The 22,614-nt window shown below is 37.7% G+C and overlaps 1 protein-coding gene across 1 annotated transcript in view; it reads left to right on the top strand.

The window, feature by feature from the left end:
- The window catches only part of lrp1bb (low density lipoprotein receptor-related protein 1Bb), a 291,575-nt gene that overhangs the window by 232,098 nt on the left and 36,863 nt on the right, over positions 1–22,614 (top strand). Inside the window, exons 58-71 of the mRNA XM_077536047.1 lie at positions 1,262–1,384; positions 6,381–6,562; positions 6,682–6,881; positions 8,682–8,870; positions 8,978–9,126; positions 9,851–9,944; positions 11,062–11,178; positions 12,781–12,900; positions 14,624–14,743; positions 17,129–17,245; positions 19,121–19,227; positions 20,986–21,118; positions 22,029–22,135; positions 22,209–22,341. Of these exons, the coding sequence (XP_077392173.1) occupies positions 1,262–1,384; positions 6,381–6,562; positions 6,682–6,881; positions 8,682–8,870; positions 8,978–9,126; positions 9,851–9,944; positions 11,062–11,178; positions 12,781–12,900; positions 14,624–14,743; positions 17,129–17,245; positions 19,121–19,227; positions 20,986–21,118; positions 22,029–22,135; positions 22,209–22,341 (1,891 nt within the window). The remainder of the gene's footprint in view (positions 1–1,261; positions 1,385–6,380; positions 6,563–6,681; positions 6,882–8,681; positions 8,871–8,977; positions 9,127–9,850; positions 9,945–11,061; positions 11,179–12,780; positions 12,901–14,623; positions 14,744–17,128; positions 17,246–19,120; positions 19,228–20,985; positions 21,119–22,028; positions 22,136–22,208; positions 22,342–22,614) is intronic.

Raw genomic sequence — 22,614 nt, 5'->3', positions numbered from 1 at the left:
AAGTGACATTCTGGGGAGTAAAATATAATTATTAGGGAAAGATTTTCATAAGTAACGTTCTCATTCTAACCACCAGTTCCGCTACGGGTCAATATTTTCTAATTCAACGTGTGGACCTGTCCAAATACAGGATAATTGAAGACTATAAACAAACATGTCTATCTCGTGCCTTTTGAAAAGACACACATATTGAATATGTAGAACAGGAAATCATCGGTGGCTTGTCTCTGCTATTTAGGAGTGTAAAAAAAAAAGGTAATGTTTTTTTGGAGCTCTAGTTGATGACAAGTTTGTGGTTATTTTGCAGCTGGAAGCTTTCTATACTTTCCGCAGGGACACTAAAAATGCAGATCTGAGCTTGCTGATAAAAGGCGCGTGCTGATTTCATCTCAACAGATGATATTTGGAGTAGTGCGACGCTCCCGAGGGGCACTTTGGCGCCTGTCTGAGAAGGTGTTGATGATCTGATGAAGATGTCTCATTTCACCTGCCGGATTATCTGACACCTTTTCAAGGCAGACTCGGAGTGAGAGCGGGGAGGTTGAGGGGGGGGGGGAGTGGGCACGTGTTTTTTCTCAGTGTCTGAGTGACAATGAGGTCCTGTGAGGAGGATGGAGGCGTCAGACTCGCAATGCTGGCATTGATTGGACTCAATGTGCTATTTGGGAATTACATTTTGAAATGTGACATCATGAGAGATGTAAAATTTCAAACAGTTCCCAGATAGCCTATTAATTATCCTTGACATGCTTTTGTCAAAATACCGCAAGAATAAAAAAATATTATTTGATATTAGCCTGTTTTAAAGGGGCGGTCCTTTCTCGTGTAAATGAGCCGCTGTTTACTATGCCTCCTGTATTATTGGGCCAATACTGGGTACAGCTTTTGTTACCATGGCAACCAGCTGGAAGACGAGTAGCTTCTTGTTCTCATGCAGCCCAGAGTCTGAAGTGGAAAACGAGCCCCCATTAATAAAAAGTGTATTTTCACACGTGGATGCAGTACTTCATCAACATGTTTTGTGTACATGTGTTTTTCTAAAAATTTTCATCCAGGTTATACTGTATTTTTACCAATTTAGGTTTGTATGTCAGTGATGTCTGTGTACATACATCGTGTAAATATAACTTTGAATGAATGAGCTCTATCCTGTGACAACAACACAAGGCGGTACGAGATGTTTTCAATAATGTTGGCCATGTTCTATGAAAAAAAAAGATGATATGAGTAGTAGATAGCAGTCTTTTTGTGTTATTCTCAGGGTCTTAACAACATCATACACATCGACTTTGACTACAAGAAGGAATTCATCTACTGGGTGGACTCATCTCGGCCCAGTGGGAGAAAAATCAACAGGATGCGACTCAATGGAAGCGATCTGAAGGTAGTATTGAATCTCTTGTACATTAGGGCCACGTATAAATATATATTTTTTATTAGGAGAGGTTATATTCTGAGAAAAAGAACTCACAAATTTACGAGAAAAACTTCAATATTTGCGAAATTATTCCATGGCAAATTTGCAAGACAAAAACTCAGAAACTTGCGAGAAATAATGTTCCCTACTCGGTTGTTTGTGCCAAGTCACAATTCCCAAATGTGCAAAATGCCTACGGTGGAAGGGCTTGTTATATTTATATTTTACTTTTCGGTCGGGTTTTCAAATAAGGAGATTGTAATTGCTTTAGCAGAGATTAATCGTATCATATCAACACGCGCTGCATCCTCCATTCAATGGCACAAGCATCCGAGTTTATTCCTCATAAATTTGTCAGTTTTTTGCTTGCAAATTTGCCACTTTATAATGTGGCAAATATTCAAGCTTTTTCTCGTAAATTTGTAGCGGGGTTTTCTCGCAAATTTGCGACTTTATAACCTGGCAAATATTTGACTTTTGTCTCATAAATTTGTGAGTTTTCTTCTCGCAAATTTGCCACTATAGTGTCACAAATGTTTGGGCATTTTTGTTACAAATGTGTGAATTTTTCTTGAAAATTTTCCACGTTATAATGTCTGATATGTTCAAGTTTTTTCTTGTAATTTTGTGAGTTTTTTCTCGCAAATTTGTCACTTTATAATGTCACAAATATTCAAGTTTTTTCTCGTAAATTTGTAGCGGGGTTTTCTCGCAAATTTGCGACTTTATAATGTCGCAAATATTTGACTTTTGTCTCATAAAATGTGAGTTTTCTTCTCACAAATTTACCACTTTATGGTGTTGCAAATGTTTGGGCATTTTTGTTGCAAATGTGTGAATTTTTTTCCTGTAAATTTGTGAGGTTTTTCTCGCAAATTTGTTCACTTTATGATTTCACAAATATTCAAGTTTTTTTCTCATAAATTTGTAGCTGGGTTTTGTCGCAAATTTGCGAGTTTATAACGTGGCAAATCTTTGACTTTTGACTCGTAAATTTGTGAGTTTTCTTCTCGCAAATTTGCCACTTTATAGTGTCACAGATATTTGGGCATTTTTGTTGCAAATGTGTGAATTTTTCTTGAATATTTTCCAGTTTTTTAATGTCACAAATATTCAAGTTTTTTTTTTTTTTTGTAAATTTGTGAGTTTTTTTTTTTTTTTTTTCTTGGATTATTGCCGTTGTAATCATGATAAAGTTCAATTCTGGAAAAGAAAAACTATCCATAACAAAAATTTTTAAAGCTTTTATTAGTCATCACCTACTGCACTCTACGTCTCATTAGTATTGAGACTGTAGAGGGGATTACAGTCACTCAGCTCATTTGCTTCTTACGTTTGAACCATGATTGCGCAAGAGGACAAAGTGGCTTGAAATGACGATTCTCAAATAAGTTAATTAAAAGAACCATTTGTACTACTAAGCGTGTCATGAGTATGACAACCAGGTAGGTCTTGTCTCAATACAAATGTATCTGGATCACAAAGAGATTAATTAAATTGATAAGTTTTCTTTGCAAGCTTTACCACATGTGCCCCATCAGTCTCAATTCTTCCTCAGACAAATCTCTCTTTTGGATGAAACCTGCTATTGGTTTTCCTCCATTTGCAAGAAATCTATGTCATCATTTATCGAAAGATGAAATAAAATAAACCCTGTAAATTATAAAAAATTTACTTCCAAAATTAAATGATTTAAAAAATGCTTCAAGCCTTCAAAATCATGAAAAATCAGGTCATTCTTACTCGGTCTCATTCAGTTACATGGACACATTCAAGTGAATGTTCACAACAAAAAATGTTACGAGAGCTTCAATATTTCATCCACAGGTACATATGAAATTGTAAAATTGGCATGGAATGTAAAAAAAATGTTATGTGTGTAATTAAAGTTCACTTCCTAATTGGCTGTCTTTTCAAACCATGTCAACAACTTTTACATTTATTGTCAGACCCGACTGTTACCCTGAGCACGTCTAGGACAAGAAAAAAAAAAAATCATTCTGAACACACACCGCACCACAGGGTAATCACCTGAGATGTTCAATAATCTGCTGCTTATTAAAACTTTGAAAATGCTCAAATTCCACCCAATTATCCGTCTCTGTTTACGCCACTTGAGAAGTGTGCAAGGAACTTGATGTTTCCAAGTTTGAGTTAGTAGCTGTTATTTATTCGTGTTCTCCGTAATGAACAAACTCTCTTTCATGTTTTGAAGAAACAAAATTAAAATTCACCAAAACAAAATCATTCCAGTCATTATCCTGCAGTTTCAAGTTGATTTTTCTTTTTTTTTTTTAAATGAATCTCAGCTCCGTGCCGCCTGAGGTGTTTTTCAAGAGACTACACAATGAAGGACATGTTAGTGTTTTGATTTTGTGGTTGAAATTGGCTTCTTGGGTGACAGCCTAATGGTTTGCCAAGACGATATATTTTCTTGGTAATGACGAGAGAGCGAGAAAGAGAGAGCGCGCCTCAGAGCGCATCATGTTGTTTAATGGCAGATCGAGTGCTGTGTTCACCGCATCTGCTATAGCTGCCAGCTGGCCAGATTTATTGGGATATTGATGGCACTCCCACATACTTACTCACTTTTTTCTTTTTTTTTTTGCATCCGTTGTATACCTTCCATCACGTTCCAGCTAATTCGCTCACAAAGCGGTTGCCAAAGCCTCACATCTTTCTTCTTCTCACTTGTCCCCCCGGCATATCTGCTTAAAGCATAATATTTACGTTTTAGACAGATGGAATGTCTGCTGATGGAAGGCAGACAATTTGCGAGTTACAATTACTGACTGGCATAAGATAACAATTTGGTCTAAGTGTTTGATAATGGCACTTTGGGAGTTGTCCTTCAGCTCGTGCTTACTGTACACCTTGAAAGCACAATGGATAGATTTTTCTTTTCTCTTATTTTCACGTCAAGTTGAATGTAAGTATCGACTTTATGTCATGTGTACTGCTGTTCACAGCTAAAATACTATTTGAATACAAGGGATGGAAATATAACGGCGATATTGTGATATTAAAACTGCCACAATATATCGTCGTCGTCATGTCACAATATTAAAAGCAGCCGATCTATTCAAAAAGTCTAGCACCCCCTGGTGGCTAGTTTTTAGTGCAGTTTAATTTTCACAAGGCATGTTTTGGCCCTTCTCTGTTTAAAATCCACGCTAATGGTCGGATGAAAGGGAACGTAATTTGCTTGTGAACTGAGTCAATATGTGGAGGAACTCAATGTGTGCTTGGATTAGAAAGTAACGGCCTCAATATATATATATTATATTTCTAGATTTTTTATATACAATATTTATATAATTTTTATAATTTTTTTCACTGCTGTATTGTACAAAAACACATTGTGTGTATTTTTTTTTTAGTATTAGTACAATATTGTGTCCATTTTCTTTTTTTGTTTTTGTTTCGCCACCTCCCCACAATATCGTGCTAATTATTGTATCGTGATGTTTGGATATAGTTACATCCCTATTGAATACAGAGGCGATTCTATGGGTTTGGTTTCCACTCGTCCTCTTGAAGATGGGAGGGATGAGGTGGATCAAACCATTTTCAACCAATTCGGGGTTGCACTGTATTTTTGTTGTTAAACTATTACTTTTGAGCTTTATGTTTTAATATAGATATAACTTTCTAGCTTGTTAAAAAATTTACAGTTAAAAAAATTATATAAAATTATTTAAAAAAATGATATATATATATATATATATATATATATATATATATATATGTGTGTGTAAACTTAAACATTTTGGGGCTGCCATTGTTCGGTTTGTGGGTGCTGGAGCACCCCTCCAAAATGGATACGCCAATATCTGAATATACAGGTTGATTAAAAAAAGAATGACCCTATTTCATGATCAAATATTCTATGAAAGAAAAATAACAACAACAAAAAAAACACATAATAAAAGTATTCAAGTAACAGTCAAGTTTTATTTCACATGTTCCAAGTGCTCAATATGGTCTCCCCTTGCAGCACGAACAACTTCAATACGATATGAGAAATTTTCCCAAACACGTTGAAGCACATCGGGATGTCACGTGACAATTATAGAAAACTGGGAAATCTGATCTTTCAAGCACCCACTCCCTCATTCTGAGTCATACAGTTACTTCCCAAATATTTGATCATGAAATTCCTTTTGAATCATCCTGTATTAAGGATACGGCCGAGTTGATTATTTATATTGTTCCCAATCATCAGTCACTGTTTTATCTGCCTTGCCGCAGCAGAAATGATTTAAGCACTGCATCTGTAGTCTCTAATTTAAGATATGTGCTGTACATAATTATTCACGGTTCAAATAAATTGTGGTAAATAAATAGCTCCTAGATCTCTACAAGTGGCCGTGTGATCCCCCAATAGATGCACATTTCCTTTATGTGTATTTTATAACCACTTGGTGGTTACAGTCTTGCATTTATCACCAGAATCCCCCAGCATCCCTTTTATTTATTTTATCTTGTCACTGTTTTCATTTCGCTCCGTTTCTATCGCACTTTACCCGCTGAACAGCTCCTCTAATGGCATGTGCAGAATGCCAACGAGAAATAAACAAATGGGAGAATAAAAGCACAGGAAAAAGATAAATGTTGCGAACAACGGCAGGTCACAGAGGCATCAGAAACACTGAAGGCCGACAGAGAAGAAATTGCTGCCCTGAAAGTATTGATCACGCCCGACGATATCGACGGCGCGCTGCTAAACTTGTTTTGAATCAGAATGCTTCATTATGCTCGCGGTGCACAATCGCCAAAATAATTGCTTTTGCCGTGGGCGTTTTTTTTTTTTTTTTTCCCTCACTTATTTTTGTCTCCTAATCAAAAGACACAGTTTTTTTTTTTTGTACTTTGTTTTTTTAATGAATGTTCCGCTATTAAACAAACATAAGCTATGTGTAGATTGTTTTTGTATTTGATCATGCTGATCTCGGCTTGTCAGATCGTCCACAAAACCGCAGTTCCCAGCGCCTTGGCGGTGGACTGGATCGGAAAGAACCTTTATTGGTGCGACGCTGAAAAGAAAACACTGGAGGTGTCCAAAGCCAATGGCCTCTATCCGACTGTGCTGGTCAGCTCAGGTCTCAAGAACCCCACCGATCTGGTGCTGGACCCGCAGACAGGGTATGTGCATTGAATGATGATCATTGTTTACTCTTGTGGCTTCAATTGTGGAATCTCATGTGTAAGTGTCGGTGTTGAAAAATGGATAAGGCACTGAACTCTTGTTTTCTACTGACTAGGTATGTATTCTGGGTAGACTGTTGTGAACCGGCTCACATCGGACGCGTCGGTATGGATGGCCACGGGCAACGGCTCATCATCGAAAAGGACATCTATAGTCCCACCGCTCTGGCTATTGATTATACCAACAAGAGGCTCTATTGGGCAGATGACAACCATATCCTTTTCTCCAATATGGAAGGCTCACAGAGACACAAAGGTAATATGTAGTTACAGTGAAGAGGATTTTTTATTTTTTTTTTGGTGCAATCCACCAATTGTGTAATACACTCATTCAACACAGCCAATGAATGTGTGTTCGGCCATATTTATAAAGAGCAGGCACTAAATTGTGTGGGAACACATTTCAGATGCTGTTGGTGGGCATGTTGTGCGTGTTTTACTAAGATTACTCTTTTACTACAAGGGTAAACAACTGGTGGCCCACAGGCAGCATGTGGCCCGCAACTACACTCTGACTGGCACCTTGATCAACCACACAATTTATTTTATTTTTATTTTATTTTATTTTATTTTATTTTATTTTATTTTATTTTATTTTATTTTATTTTATTTTATTTTATTTTATTTTATTTTATTTTGTATTTTAATATTTATTTATGTTTTCTTTTATTATTATTTATTAATATATATTTATATGTATTATTTATAAACCCCCAAAAATCTTCAAAAAAAACAATGATAAACATTCAGTATATGTTTTCCACATAAAAAAATAAAACAAAAATATTGAATACGTGGCCTGCAATTACACTCTGACTGGCCCCTTGATCAACCCCCCAATTTATTTTTGATATTTTTATGTTAATTTATTTTATTTTTATTTTATTTATGTACAATTTTATTATTATTTATAACCCCCCCCAAATCTTCAAAAAAAACAATGAGAAACATTCAGTTTATGTTTTCCACACAAAAAGCAAAAAACAAACAAAAAAATATTGAAAACGTGTGTTTTTTTTTTTTTTATTCCGACAATATGCAAATTTGTGGCGGCCAATCCGTAATTATGCGTTGACTTTTTAAGTTGTAATACCACCATTCATCACTAGATGGCAGATGTAGCGTAGTTGTGTTTGCAGTGAGTCATATACTGCCTTATAACATTGCACTCTCAAAACAACTGGGTCAAAAATAACCCCCATTGGGTCAAAAAGGATCAATCCAACTGCTTGGGTTAATCATTTTTACCAAAAAATTTGGGTCAAATGAATAACCCATTTATTTATTTGTTTATTTATTTAAATATATTTGTTGTTAAATGAATAAACCTACAAAAAGAGCCGGAAAACTGGTTTCTGGGTTATTCATTTGACCCAACTTTTCAGTTGAAATAAATGATGAATAAATAAACGTTCGGTTGGTCCATTTTTGACGCAGTTTGGATTATTTTTTGGACCACCTGCTTTTAGCGTGTAGGCGTAATATTTTTTGCGGATTGGGAATGATTTTCAGGACAAACATAGTACTTCATAGCATTTTGATTTTTTTTTTTTAAATGCAAAAAGTGTGTTCCTGCACTTTAATGTTGGTTTGCTGTTCCTCAGTTTTCTGCCATCCTTGAATGCTCTTTTTTTTTTTTTTTTATGCAAAAGAATCCATTGTGCTTGAAAAAAAAAAATGACAGTATGTGGTTATTTTGTGATTGGCTCAAATCCTTTGTTTTTGGCTTAGGATAGTGGATCTTTTGTACATCCACTGAGAAATGTATGATAAAAAAAATTAAATATATTGCGGGTACAATTTATGAAAAATTGTGGTACCATGAGTTGCCCCGTTTTACAAGTGGTTGCCAGACATCTTCCATATCTGTTTGTGTGAGAAATCAAGTTTGCGCCCATTTTTGCATGCACAAGCCTCGAGTAAATCAGGCCCAAAGTATTGGTCATAATTCTCTAAAATCAACACAGACGGGCCATGTTTGCATAAAGAGAATATTTCCCTCTGAAAAATAGCAATCATTGATGTTTACCAGCAAGTCCATCTGTACCCTCCCCAGTGTCCTACGATCACATCCAAGGGGTAATGGCACTGACCTTGTTCGAGGACTTCATCTACTGGACGGACGGCAAATCCAAATCGCTGCGGCGAGTTCACAAGACGAGCGGCGCTCAAGGGCTGGAGCTCCTCAACTCTTGGCAGGCCATCAAATCCATCAAGGTCTACCACTCTCTGCGCCAGCCTGAAGGTGCAAAAAAAAAAAAAAAGTCCATCTGGCACGTGCTCGCGCAGTCTCCTTGAGAAAGTTTTGCCTTGAGTATATAGTCGTCATCATTCTGCGTGTTTGCCCCACAGTGCCCAAGCACCAGTGTCAGATTGCAAACGGAGGTTGCAGCCACCTGTGTCTGCTCTCCCCTGGCGGGGGACACAAATGTGCCTGCCCCAGTAATTTCTACCTGGCTGCTGACAATAAGACCTGTCTCTCCAACTGCACCTCCAGTCAGGTCAGCAGTGTCTTTTTAACTCATTCACTCGCCGCCATTTTGACTGCTTTTTCGCTCCCGGCTGTTTGAATGGATTTTGACAGATTTTGCAAGGCCCACAGAATATTGTGTTCTATTGCTTTCAAAACATGGAACCTACCAAAAGAAAGATGAGAGTCTCTTCTTTCATCAGGGAAAAATAAAAAAATGTTTCTGTTTCCGTTTTGCAGCAATTAGCATTAGAATATAGCTCAGTTTTATCATGATTCACAAATCTGCTTAGAATTGTGGGGAAACAGCTTGTTTTCATCATGGCCCTGGTTGATCTCTTATACTCTGCTGCCACCTGCTGCCGTTTTTGTATTTTGTATTACTACCATTTTTTTCACCCGTTCTCTGTAGTTGAGGCTGCATCAAAACCTTCTGTATACTCGAGCCGCTCGACAAAAAAACAAAACAAAAAAAACGTATAAATATATCTTTGGGACTCTATACATATTTTTACGTTTTTGGGAGCAAATGAGTTACTTATGTTATTTTTCCTCGTCGGAACTCCCGCCGAAGACAAACAAGCACGATTTTGCTTTGCTTTTTCTTCATTCCTCTGACATGCTCGATTGGCCCCATGAAATGCTTGCTCATGGATTTGTGTCTTTGCCGTGAAGACAGCTGCAAATAAAATGGAGGATTCATGTTGACTTAGCGTTTATTTTTATTCTATTTATGCTCCGCTTTGTGCGAATAGTTTCGCTGCGGAACGGATGAGTGCATCCCTTTCTGGTGGAAATGTGACACAGTGGATGACTGCGGCGACGGATCAGATGAACCTGCAGATTGCCGTGAGTACATTTTGCTTTCAAACGGAGTGCGAGATATTCAATTGTATATCATTTTATTAAATATTTCCTCGGCATAATAGCGTACAAGTTGTCCTGGGCACAGCAGTCAAATCATAATTAGAGTAAATAATTGTATGGAAAAACAATTCTAGGCCATAAATAGAAAACAATCAGACGAAAAAAGTAAGTAGTAAGTCCTGCAGTCACTTTCTTTTGCTTTTGTTCAGTGTGCAGTGTTTCCTCGCTATATTGCGGTTCACTTTTTGCGGTCTCGCTGTTACGCGGATTTATTTGAGTGCAATTTTGCAAGCATTTTTTTTTATAGTAATGAATGTTTATGAAGGTTTGAACATTGAGAATGTTTAAACAAGAGAGAAATGAGAGAAAATGTAAACGCCTCAATGTGAAAAGTGTATAAATTTGTGGTTGTGTGGTGAGAGGTTTTAGAGCCCTAAAGCATTCATAATAAATGTTAAACATAAAGCGAAGTACTTCATTTATTGTGGGTATTTTTTGGAACCTAACCCCAGCGGAAAATGAGGGAACACTGTATATTACTTTTCTTTTCTTTTTTTTTATGTACATAATTTCTAAAACCTCCCTATAATGTAATTATAGCCAGAAAATGACATAAAATGTGCACATAACCTGATCAAATATGTAATACTGTAATAAAAAAATATGATTTCAGGAAATTATTACATTATAGACTCCCATATGCCCCGTTACTGTTACAACACTAAAACTTATGTACCAGTGAATTTAACACATCTTTGATGTGTTCATGTTTGAACAAAACATGAACGCAACATTATGACCTAAAAAAAGAACAGGTACATTTAACTGAAACACTTAGCATTCCCAGAAGTCTTTGCGGCAGAGGAGTTCTAATCAAGTGGGCGGAGCTTACTTTGATTAACTCTCTACAGAGTTGGTTTAACACGAAATGAATAAACTCTGTCAAATGACTCAAACACTGACTCTCTTTATATTAGAAAGTGTTAAATACATGTTGGAGTTGAAGTAAACTCTGAAACATTTAACAAAAAAATTTTAACACTATTTCCGGAAATGATTCTTACAGTAGACTATAAAGTTTGCATTTCTCTTGCAATAGCGGAATTCAAATGCCAGCCTGGCCGTTTTCAGTGTGGCACTGGTCTGTGCGCTCTTCCTCCTTTCATCTGCGACGGCGAGAATGACTGCGGAGACAACTCGGATGAAGCCAACTGCGGTGAGTGAGTCAACCGCTGAAGACATTAAAGAGGAGGCATTCGTTCATTTCATTTCAGCCACTGCAAGCTTTCCCTTGCACCTTTTTTTTTTTTTTTTTTATGGAGCTGATTAGGACCACAATACCCCACAGTGCCACGCATGAAGATAGCACTTTGGTGATACGTAATGGCAAATGAAAGAATGCCCCCCGACAGGGAGAACAGAATCGGAACAAGAATGAAACTGTTTCTGTTCTACCTTGCCAGTCTATTTTGGCTGAATGAGAGTAACGAACTAAGTCCATTCCTAAAGTTAATACTGTCTCTACTTGCAAATAACCTTTATCTAAACTCCCATCCAAAAGTATTGGGACAGTGTATCGCGAACAAAAAAGCAAAAGTATTGGGACAGACATTATTAAACGATCTTCAACATTAAATATTACTCGTGCATCAAACCTGAAACGTTTACATTATTTCTTTGAAATACTTTTCCAGGCAGCCTCTTTCAGTTCTTGTATGTTTTTGGGGGTGTCTCCCTTCATTCTCCTATTCTGGAGGTAAAATGCATCCTTTATTGGGTTAAGATTGACTTGGCCAGATCACACCAGCATGTACTGAAATTCAAATAGAATTCGCTTCTCCCTCCCACTGCTCGCAGAATCAGTGGATGCTGGTATCTGTGGATCTGCTTCATCTATCCTCCCCTCCTTCCTCTCTTTAGTTTTTCCTCTGGTCTCTTGAGATCTCCCTAATCTGTTGGAATTTCGAGGTTTCTGGGGTTGGCGTAAGACTGGTTTTGTAACCATGTGGGTGGCAGGTGGTGTTTAGTTGGTGCTGGATTTCACTTGGATTCATCTTTCTTTCCTTTGACCTTTCCTCTGGTCTCCTGACCGTGTGAACTGCACGACTCTGGCAAGACTCTGAAGTATCCGGTTAAGGTGAAGGATAATGGGATTTTTATTAGGTTTTAGGTGAACTCGGGAGTACAAATTCACACACACACACACACACACACAAATGCGCACATACGCACGTTTAAAAGAAAAAAAAAACAGAGAGAGCAATGATGATGATATGTTGAATCGGTAAGACTGCCAAATGTACAATTCTGAGCTCTCCCTGGAAAAAAGAACAAAAAAATTAAAAATTCAAAGCAATTGACCTCACTGTTCCAATACTTTTGGAGGAGGCTACATATTCGCATTTAAAAATGTCCTGCCGTCTTATGTTAGGGCTCATTGTACTTGTCAGATATAACACCACCAGTCACACTTACAGCTTGTAATAGAACTCGCTTTGACCATCATTCTGCCCATTTGCTCCTGATCTTTTGATTCGACATCAACATTATTTGACATGACTATATAACTTTGATCTGTTTGGGTTTTTTTTCATTTTTTGTTGTTGTTACCTTTTGTTATTGTTTTGCTGTTCTATTGTTTCTTTGTTTTGTTTGTTTATGTTGTATTCATGACTAGTCTAGATTGTTAAAGGATGTAGTACTGTGCTATCTCTGGACTAACTCATGACCCGAATGGAGAACAGTGTTACAGAAAATTGATGGACAAACAATAATCTGCTTAATGACAAACATTTTCTGGCTACATGTTTTCTTTCAGAGACCTACATTTGCCTCTCAGGCCAGTTCAAGTGCACCAGAAAACAAAAATGCATTCCTCTCAATCTGCGCTGCAACGGTCAAGATGACTGCGGTGACGGAGAGGACGAGACAGACTGCCGTAAGTTTCAGTATTGTGAGTCTGTATACTGAAATATACAGGGTGATTCCAAAAGAACGACCCCATTTCATGATCAAATATTTCATAAGTAGATGTATGAATCACAATAAGGGTGTTTGAAAGATCCGATTTCCCCGTTTTCTATAATTGTCACGTGACACTGACAGACTTATGCGTCTGGCAGCGACAGATTGGCCTCCTAGATCTCCTGAGCTCACATTTTCTGATTTTTTTTTTTTTCACTTGGGGTTTGTGAAAGATAAAATCTTTGTTCCGCCATTACCAACTGACCTGGAAAACCTCAAACATTGAATAACAACAGCGATCAATTCAATTGATCCCGATGTGCTTCAAAGTGTTTGGGAAGAATTCTCATATCGTATCGATGTTGTTCGTGCTTCAAGCGGAGGCCATATTGAGCACTTGGAACATGTGAAATAAAAAGTGTTGTTTTTTTGCTGTTTTTCCTTCATAGAATATTTGATCATGAAATAGGGTCATTCTTTTTGAATCACCCTGTATAATGTTTACTATGAATTCAATGAGTAGAAACCATCCATCCATTTTCTTAACCGCTTGCTCCTCACAAGGGTGCTGGAGCCTATCCCAGCTGGCTTCAGGCAGTGGGCGGGGTACACCCTGAACTGGTTGCCAGCCAATCGCAGGGCACACAGAGACCAACAACCATCCACACTCACAAGCACAACTAGGGACAATTCGGAGCGTTCAATTAACCTGCCATGCATGTCTTTGGAATGTGGGAGGAGACCGGAGTACCCGGAGAAGACCCACGCGGGCACGGGGAGAACATGCAAACTCCACCCAGGAAGGCCAGAGCCTGGACCCGATCTTGCGTCCTCAGTACTGGGAGGCGAACATGCTAACCACTCTCCCCAACCCACTCAAGCCCAATATGAATAAAAACCCTGTTAAAAAAAAAAAAGAAAAAATTGAAATATATGTAAAACCTCTGAAGTCACATTCAGATTTTTTTTTCACTTCCAAAATCCATTGTTATGGTATAGTATACAAACTGCTGAACATGATAAAGAGAAAAATTGAAAAAAGATTTATACAGTATCATGACCTAACTGTACAGAGTCTGCTGCCATTTTTATTAGAAATGAGGCAATTAATTCTTTTGACAGGAGGACATGAATGCTTGTAAAAATTGCAGGTCCCAGTTATTAAATGTCTTCTTCTTCTTCTTTTTTTTTTTTTGGTCCGAATAATCCAAATGTATTCAAAGCAATTTTGGAGAAGCGCTCTTCTTTTTCAATACTTTTGGACCTAATTGTCTCCGCTTTCAGCGTATCACTTTACATTCATGTCTTTCCTATTGCGACATTTGTCTTGCGTGTGATTGCGATAGGGGCTACAGCGAGGGGGAATGAGAATGGAAAGGCATTCAGAAGGAAAAAGAATAGATGGTGGATGCCCCAATTATGGGTGAAACTAATTACTTGCCCTCTTCCAAAGACTGGATGTGGGCTTGAATGCTGTGTTGCAATTAACACTGCAGCAGCCAATATAAAAATGCTGTCTGAGACATTGTGAGTTGAGGACAACCTCCATACCCAACCATCATCGCATGATTTGTATGAATAATTACATTTTCTAAATTACTATGTAGATTTCAGATGTGTTAAATTACTACAATTACTCCTACTTGTGTAGTTCCATTCAAGTGTGCGTGGGTGTGTGTGTGTGTGTGTGTGCGCAGCCGAGAGCACATGCTCCTCTGACCAGTTCCAGTGCAAGGCCTCCATGCACTGCATCTCCAAGCTGTGGGTCTGTGATGAGGACCCCGACTGCGCCGACGGGTCAGACGAGGCTAATTGCGGTGAGTTGCGGAAATCCACTTAAGCATAAATCACACAACATTCCGCTTCCCTCGGTTCGAGCTGGGCGGGGAACTGTGATTTTCAACGGAATCAATTTTACACTCGGCTTCCCCTCTCACTCAAGACCTTCTCCTCGTCCTGATTGTAGCGAGACGTATTTCCAGACGTCTTTGAAATACAGATCGCACGTACCAATGAACTTGCAGTCAAGCCAGTCAAAACCGAACCCAAAGTTTTTTTGTATGACCTTGAAATGTGTGAAATCGAATTGGAATGCATTTGGTTGTTGTTACGACTTTGGTGAGGTCTTTATGCAAAAGTTGCTAAGCAGAAGATATTTTGGAGATGGTCATTTAAAGCAGGGGTGTCCAAACTTTTTCCTCTGAGGGCCACATAAAGAAAATAGAAAGCTACAAGGGCCACTTTGATTTTTTTTTAAGTTATTTATTAACACATTCAATGCCAGACCAGCAAAAAATGCATCATTTGACGTCTTTTTCCGTCAATGGCAGTAAATGAGTTAAACATGGTAAAAATGAAGCAATTATAAATTGTTGATATAACAGTCACAAGACAAATAGTGATCCCTGTGTGCCACTATAATAGATACACCTCTCCACTCAGCAGCAGTTGAATCCCAACGACATTCTGAACCACAAGAACAATCGGTAGTAAACTGTCCACACTTAAGAACCACTAATTTAATGTGATGTTTTCACAAACTGGACCTTGAGCCACTTTATGTATGAAGTAGGTTGAAAACAGCTGAAGCCAACTTAAACGAGCTCTCGGACAAAAACTGCCGTGAAGGAAGAAACCTCCAAATAGACGTCATCAGATTATGACCGTATAAAAATATTGCGGTTTCATGGTATCACGGTGTTACAATTACAGTGCTAAAGTGTATTTTTGGGTAAATATTTGTTTGAAAGCACTCTAAATGTAATTTTTTTTTCTCTAATTAAAATTAAAAAAATATATAGTGCAATAGTAAAAGTACGCATTTCTCATTTCTCGGCTGTCTGCTCTTCAAAACTCAAACTCAAAATAAATAAGTAAATAAATAAATCGTTTTTGAATCAGTGAGTTTTAAAACCTTGAAACAGGTACCAGAGAGTTAGCTGGAGTAGCCAAAAATTGTACTTGAGTATTGTTACTTTCAAAAAATAAAAGTAAAAAGTATTCTACCAAACAATTATTTGAGCAAAAATGAAGTATCACGATATCGTAAAAAAAATGAGCTCCTACTAAAGAGAACGCACAATATTGCGCATTTCTACATTAAAGCAATGCATATAAACAACCTAAAATCTCTAATAACATTTGATTTTGAGGCACTAACTTGCTAATGTGCGCACACGTTGATTTCCTCCACATATGGACTCGGTCACAAGCATATTATGTTCCTGTTCGTCTGGATTTGAAACATAGAAGGGCCAAAACATGCCTTGTGAAAATTAAACTGCACTAAAAAAAAAACTAGCCACCAGAGGGTGCTAGAACTGCACACATGGAAATTAACCATACTTTTTGAACAGATTATTTAATATCATGACATGACAATGACGATATTTTGTGGCAGTTTTGAATATCACGATATCACGATATTGCCGTTATCGTTACATCCCTATTCGGTACTGAGTAAACTGCTTAGTAATTTATTTATTTGTTTGTTTTGGTAGTCAGCGCATGAATGTCAAATACACAAAAATCTAAAATTGAAATACTGTATACAAATTCAAATATTGTCCAAATGCACCACTTTATCTAAAACAATGGTGTGTTGAGTTGAACTGCAGGGGTTCAATGTAGGTTACTACATAGAGAGGAGAGTATCCAGCAAATAGAAAAACCCACGTGTCCATCATCACAGCCATTAAAACTGAAAAGCAAGAAAATGTAGTAACTGCAAGTGCCCGGCAGTCTAACTGGAAACCGGATTGCAGCAAAACGGTAACGAGGAAAAAGCAGAAGAAAGGAACAAAATGGGACATCCATTTTATCGCTTTTGTTTGCCTTGCTTGGCTGCTCACTTGGAATGATTCAACATTGTTATGCCCCAGAAGTCTTGCTGAATATCTTTGAGAAGAAAGTTGTATTTTTTTTATTTTTTTTTGTGGGGAGGGGGCTTGTTGCCATAAATCATGCTGAGGGTGATTGCAAGTGCAGTCAGGTATTTTCATCTTATGGTGTGTTGGCCTCTGGTGAACATACTGTCTTTTGAACTCCGTGTCAAACTTGCTCAGGCGAAAACCCGGAGGATGCGATGATTACAGCCGCAAAATATGATCGCAAGCGCCGCATTAATATTCATGCTCTTTGAAGCTGCTCTCTTTTTTTCTTTTTTTGGTTGTCTTTATGTTTGTTTGCACCTGACGAAAAAGATGAAAAGACCTGCGGTCCTCATGAATTCCGCTGTGAGAATAACAACTGCATCCCGGACCACTGGAGGTGTGACAGCCAGAATGACTGCGGAGACAACTCAGACGAGCACAACTGCAGTGAGTAACCTGCTTGCCGGCATTTCCTTTTGTGGACAAAGTCGACGCAGACGCACAGGGAGGAGACGCCATGTTTTCTGAAGCCCTTCAAACACATGCACTCGGAACATTTTTTTACAGATCAAGCTGAAGTTTCTATCATCACGCCATTTCCATTACTCATAAATAGGGGTGTTAAGAAAAATCGATTCGGCAATATATCGCGATATTACAGCACGCATTTCTTGTATCGATTCAATATGTGTCCGAATCAATATTTAAACATCAATTTTTGATGGAACTATTCGACAAAAAGTCTTACTTAGGGGTTAGGCTTCACACGTTAAGCATGGAAGAATATTATATTAATGGAACATTAAGCTTTAATATTTTATTTTAATGTTGTTCAAACATGAAACAGATTGCAACCTGTTTGCGAAATATAGTGTTGTAGTTTCAGTTAAATACATTATCATACAAATCTTACAGTGTTTACTGATTAGTATTTTCTAAATTTGAGTTTAAAAAAAAATCTCAATAATCGACTCACAGAGTCGTCCGTATCGGATTAATCGGTATCAAATCAAATCGTGACCTATGAATCATGATACGGATTGAATCGCCAGATATTAGGCAATTCACACCCCTACTCATAAATGACGTTGCTCATGAATGGCCAATAATTTACATAATAAATAATAATAAGAATTTACATTTTAGTAGCTCAAAAGTAATTCTTCGGAAAAGGCTGATAAACATTCATTATACGTTTTCTACATATAAATGGGGGTAAAAAAAAAAAAAAAAAAAAAATCCCAGAAAATTTGGAGTAAAAATGTTAAAAACAATATTAGAAAAATAAATTTGCAATAATATGCAAATCCATGGGTGCCGAAATGCGAATATACAGGAATTGACTCTCGTTTTAAGTTGTAATATCACCATTCACCACTAGATGGTAAACGTGGCTTAGTTACACTGACATCTTATATTGCTCTATGCTACAATGAGATGGTGGACAAACGTAGTACCTCAATAATATTATTAAAATTTTGAGTCAAGTTGTTTTTTCTGTGTGTGGAAAAAAATGCACAAAATTAATTCTTGCACTTAACGTTGGTTTGCTCTTCAGCGGTACTTGTGTTCCTAATTGCATACAAATTCACATTACGTAGTTGCTGTAGGAAGTGAACTCGATGATTTTCTCCAGAATAGTTGGAAGATTTTGGCAGTTTTGGTATTCCATGCACTGGTAAAAAAATATATATACTAGGTAGATCCGAATAGAACATTTGTGTTTGTGTTTTCTGAGTTGTTTATTCCACATACTACACCGGATGCATTCATGTCAGTTACAATCCACATCGCTGGCATGTTTGGTTGTAAGTAATTAGACAGGCCGGCCTGGAAATGGTAAGGAAGGAAAACAAAAAACATTGGATTTTTATTCATAAGCTGCGATTCAAGTAGAAGACGCACACATGCATGTACAGTACACACACAGCCGGTCCAGGATAATGAGGGGGAGAGCCCAGACAGTGGATCTGATGCAGCTGTTTAGCCGCGTCATAATATCGTCCTTTGGGAGCCGCTAAATGGCAGCAACAGCATTTTGGCTTCAGAGAGTTTTGCCCCCGTCGATTGCAGAAGCAGAATTGAATGCATTTACATGGTGATCAGCTTTGCCAGCCGCCGCTGTTATCCCGTATCATCCATACAAAATTAGTCTAATTATCTCAAAGTGTGTTGTTCATTTATTTATTTTTTTGAAGGCATTAGCACATCGTTGTGAGCATTTGGCTAATGACGATATTTGGGGACGTGTTTGCTGTAAATCGACATGATTGTATTGCTTGTTTTGTTTTTTAAAACATTATTTATTGACTTCTTTGACAGCGCCTGTCACCTGCAACCACAAAGACTTTGCCTGCGCAAATGGAGACTGCATATCCTCCCGATTCCGATGTGACGGGGATTACGATTGTTTGGATAATTCGGATGAGGCAAGTTTTTGTTTACTTATGATCCTGAAACATCCCACGTAATACATTAACATAAAAACCCCCAAAATAAGAAAAGATCACAACAAACATCTTTGGTGGATTTTATTAGCTATTTTATTCAATTGCATCACAAAAATAAGACACCAGTCAGAATATAAACTTGATTTATGGTCATAATTAGACACATTAAATTATATTAACTCAACAAATAGACGCAGACTCTAAATTTTGAGATATTAAGTATCTTCTAAACCATGAACATGCAACATGAAACAAAGGATTGCATATGATATTTAACCGTTTCTATTATTGTGAGAAATCATTAACATGATCAGTTTCTTCACTTAAATGTCTATCATTTATTAATAACATATAAAGAGGTATTCTAAACACAGGAATAAAGATTTTTGACTGGCCAGTATGTTCAAACATATTCAAATACCGTATTTTAATACGTACGTACGCAAATACGTTCAAGCATACCTCGCAAATACATTTGAACATATTTTCTCCTAATTTGACAGGGTATTACTTGCACAGGTCAATACCCCGAATGTCCCGTTGCATTATGGGGAAAAAAAAAAAAAAAAAACGCTGAACCGAAAACACACACTCTAAAAGTTACGAATAAGCACAATTTTTTACTTAATTTTCAAATGGATTGAAATAATGCGGATCAAATTCTTTAAAAAAAAAAAAAAAAAAAAAAAAAAAAAATTTTTTGGTGTTGTTTTTTTACACCCGCGTGCGCTAGTCATACCTCGTAGCATTATGGGAAAATATACTATATCTATTATTTAGCCTATAAGTACATTTGAACATACTCGTGAGTATGTTTGAACGTATTTGTGAGTATGTTAAAACGTATTTACGTACGTACGTATTTAAATACGTTTGAATGTACTCGGCAGTCAAAAAAAGCTTGTAAGCTGTAATTTTGTATCAAACTTTTTTTTTTTTTTTTTTTTTTTTTTTTAAATACTAAATCCTACTAAATCCCTGAAGTGACATGGGAGAAAAAAAAATTAAACATTCTTGTCCAGACGAGAAACATAGGCTATTTTTTTTTTTCTCCTATGTCACTTTAGGGGCTCCGTAAAATCCCATTGTTTATCATTTCCAGTAAGATACGTTGAGGAATAAACATCAATTACCGTTGAAGTAGCGCTTTCAAGTTCCATCCGTGGAAGGTCATCAATAGTCATGACAATGTGCATAATTCAGCGGCAAACACGTGTAATTATTCATTATTCTTCGTGAATCTAGTTAAGATATTAGCCTTTATCTAAACATTTGCACTGCATATTCCATCTCTAATTTCTCCCAGTGCATCCCCGATGAAATTGTTTTCAGGGACGTTCCCTCCCCAACGGATGCTTTGAGGGTCACAACAGTTAAATGGCGTTCAACTAACTCCCAGCCCCTTTTCGGATCCTTGAGCTGGGCTGAAAGGCGCATATGCTAAAACGCTGCAAATGAGCTGCAAAGGTTCCCTTTCCAAGTGGATGCGCAGTGCAACCCACGAGTGCCTCTTCACCCGCTCGCTATTTTCCAGCCATTGTTTTTTAACTCTTGTACGTTTTAGCTCAAGTTTAAGATATTGCCGTTGCCTTTTCTCGTTGCGGCGTGGGCGCTTGTAAAAAAATGGTGATTGTCATCATGTTATGCACACATTTTGCACATTTGGTTTCATATCATAAACCTTGTTAGCACCGTTTTCCCACCTTGTGTTTTCCGTTGTCATATTTCGGCTCACAGAAGGGCTGCGAGGCGCACTGTGCCGACGACCAATTTCGGTGTCACAACAACCTGTGCATCTCCAAAAAGTGGCTGTGTGACGGCCAAGAAGATTGCAAGATGGGAGAGGATGAGACAAACTGCCAGGCAACAGGTACATTTTTTTTTTTGATAAACTAAACAATTGGTGCACAGTTGGTGCACAGTATTTTTTTTTTCTTGACTTTTTTTTTACTTTGCATTTCATAGAAAAACGGTGATCGGTTGTGATATCTTAATTTGCCCGATTGATCAATTACATCATTGATGGGATCCCTACAATAAAACATTGCATTATATTTTATGTTCAAAAGCTTTTTTAAAGTATTTTTTGTGGGCTTTGACTCCAATTTATCCTATTGAGGGTAAGTTATTAAAAAAATAGTTTGAAGGAGCACAAAACGAACCAACTCTTCCCTGAAAAAAATGCCGATTTATGTTGAGTAATTATGATTTTATCGCACTTTTTAATGAATATTTTTGCATTAACTATCGGACATTTTGGACAGTCACGTGATCGTCGTGATGTATCACATGCGTAAAATACACATTGAATTACATGGAATGATGACAACAAAGAACTCACGAGGAATTATTACATCCCCTGGCAACATGTCAAACGCTAAGCACGCTTTAGCCCACATTAGGAGCGGCCACCCCCCACCGCCCCATACCCATACGGAACGACTTGAAACGGGACGTGTTGAGGACTTTACTCTGAACAGAATTGGCGCAGTATTTGGGATCGAAGACGTCTTTTTCTTGCCCATTACGTCAGCAAATTCCCATTGAAATGAGCGAAGACGGCTTCTGGTCACCGTACTTTTGAATTCTGAAACATAATCGGTTTAAAATAAAATTCGCGAAATAAGATGCCAGAGATATTTGCACTTTTATTCTTTGAACACAATGCCAAATCCAAAACTGGAAAACGATGTGAATGATTATTTTTCTTCTATTTTCAACCACCTTTTCCATGGACCTGTGTGATTGTGTGATAATGATTTTTTTTCTATCTTTGGCAGTGGCCCCTTCGTGTTCCGTCAACGAGTACGTGTGCGCCAGTGGCGGGTGCGTGTCAGCCAGCCTGCGTTGCGACGGACACGACAACTGCCTGGATGGCTCAGATGAGGTCAGTACTCCTTGACGCCGCCAAATATGCCCTTTGGATCAAATACGTCCTGTATTTACGCTTTAAATGGCAGACGGGCTGCGTGAAGGAGTGCAGAGAGGATGAATTTCTGTGCCTGAATCGAGCACACTGCATCCCCCGACGCTGGCGTTGCGACGGCGTTATGGACTGCATGGATCACAGCGATGAGGAAAACTGCGGCCAGGGTAGGTGGGATGCGAGTGGGAGTGTCTCATACACTATATGGACAAAAAGTCTTTGGACAGTGCTCTTAACTCATTCGCTCGCAGCCATTTTCACAGAAGCAATCCTGGCTGTTTTACTGGATTTTGACTGATTTTGCAAGGCCCACAGAATATTGTGTTCAATTGCTATAAAAACATGGAACATATCAAAAGAAAGATTAAAGTCTCTTCAAGTATATTTCTATCTGTTTCCGTTTTGCAGCAATTAGCATTAGAATATAGCGAAGTTTAATC

Source organism: Festucalex cinctus, chromosome 11, assembly GCF_051991245.1.
Source record: "Festucalex cinctus isolate MCC-2025b chromosome 11, RoL_Fcin_1.0, whole genome shotgun sequence".
Taxonomy (NCBI): Eukaryota; Metazoa; Chordata; class Actinopteri; order Syngnathiformes; family Syngnathidae; genus Festucalex; species Festucalex cinctus.
The sequence above is the reverse complement of the archived record's forward strand: the minus strand, read 5'-3'. Positions and strand labels throughout refer to the sequence as shown.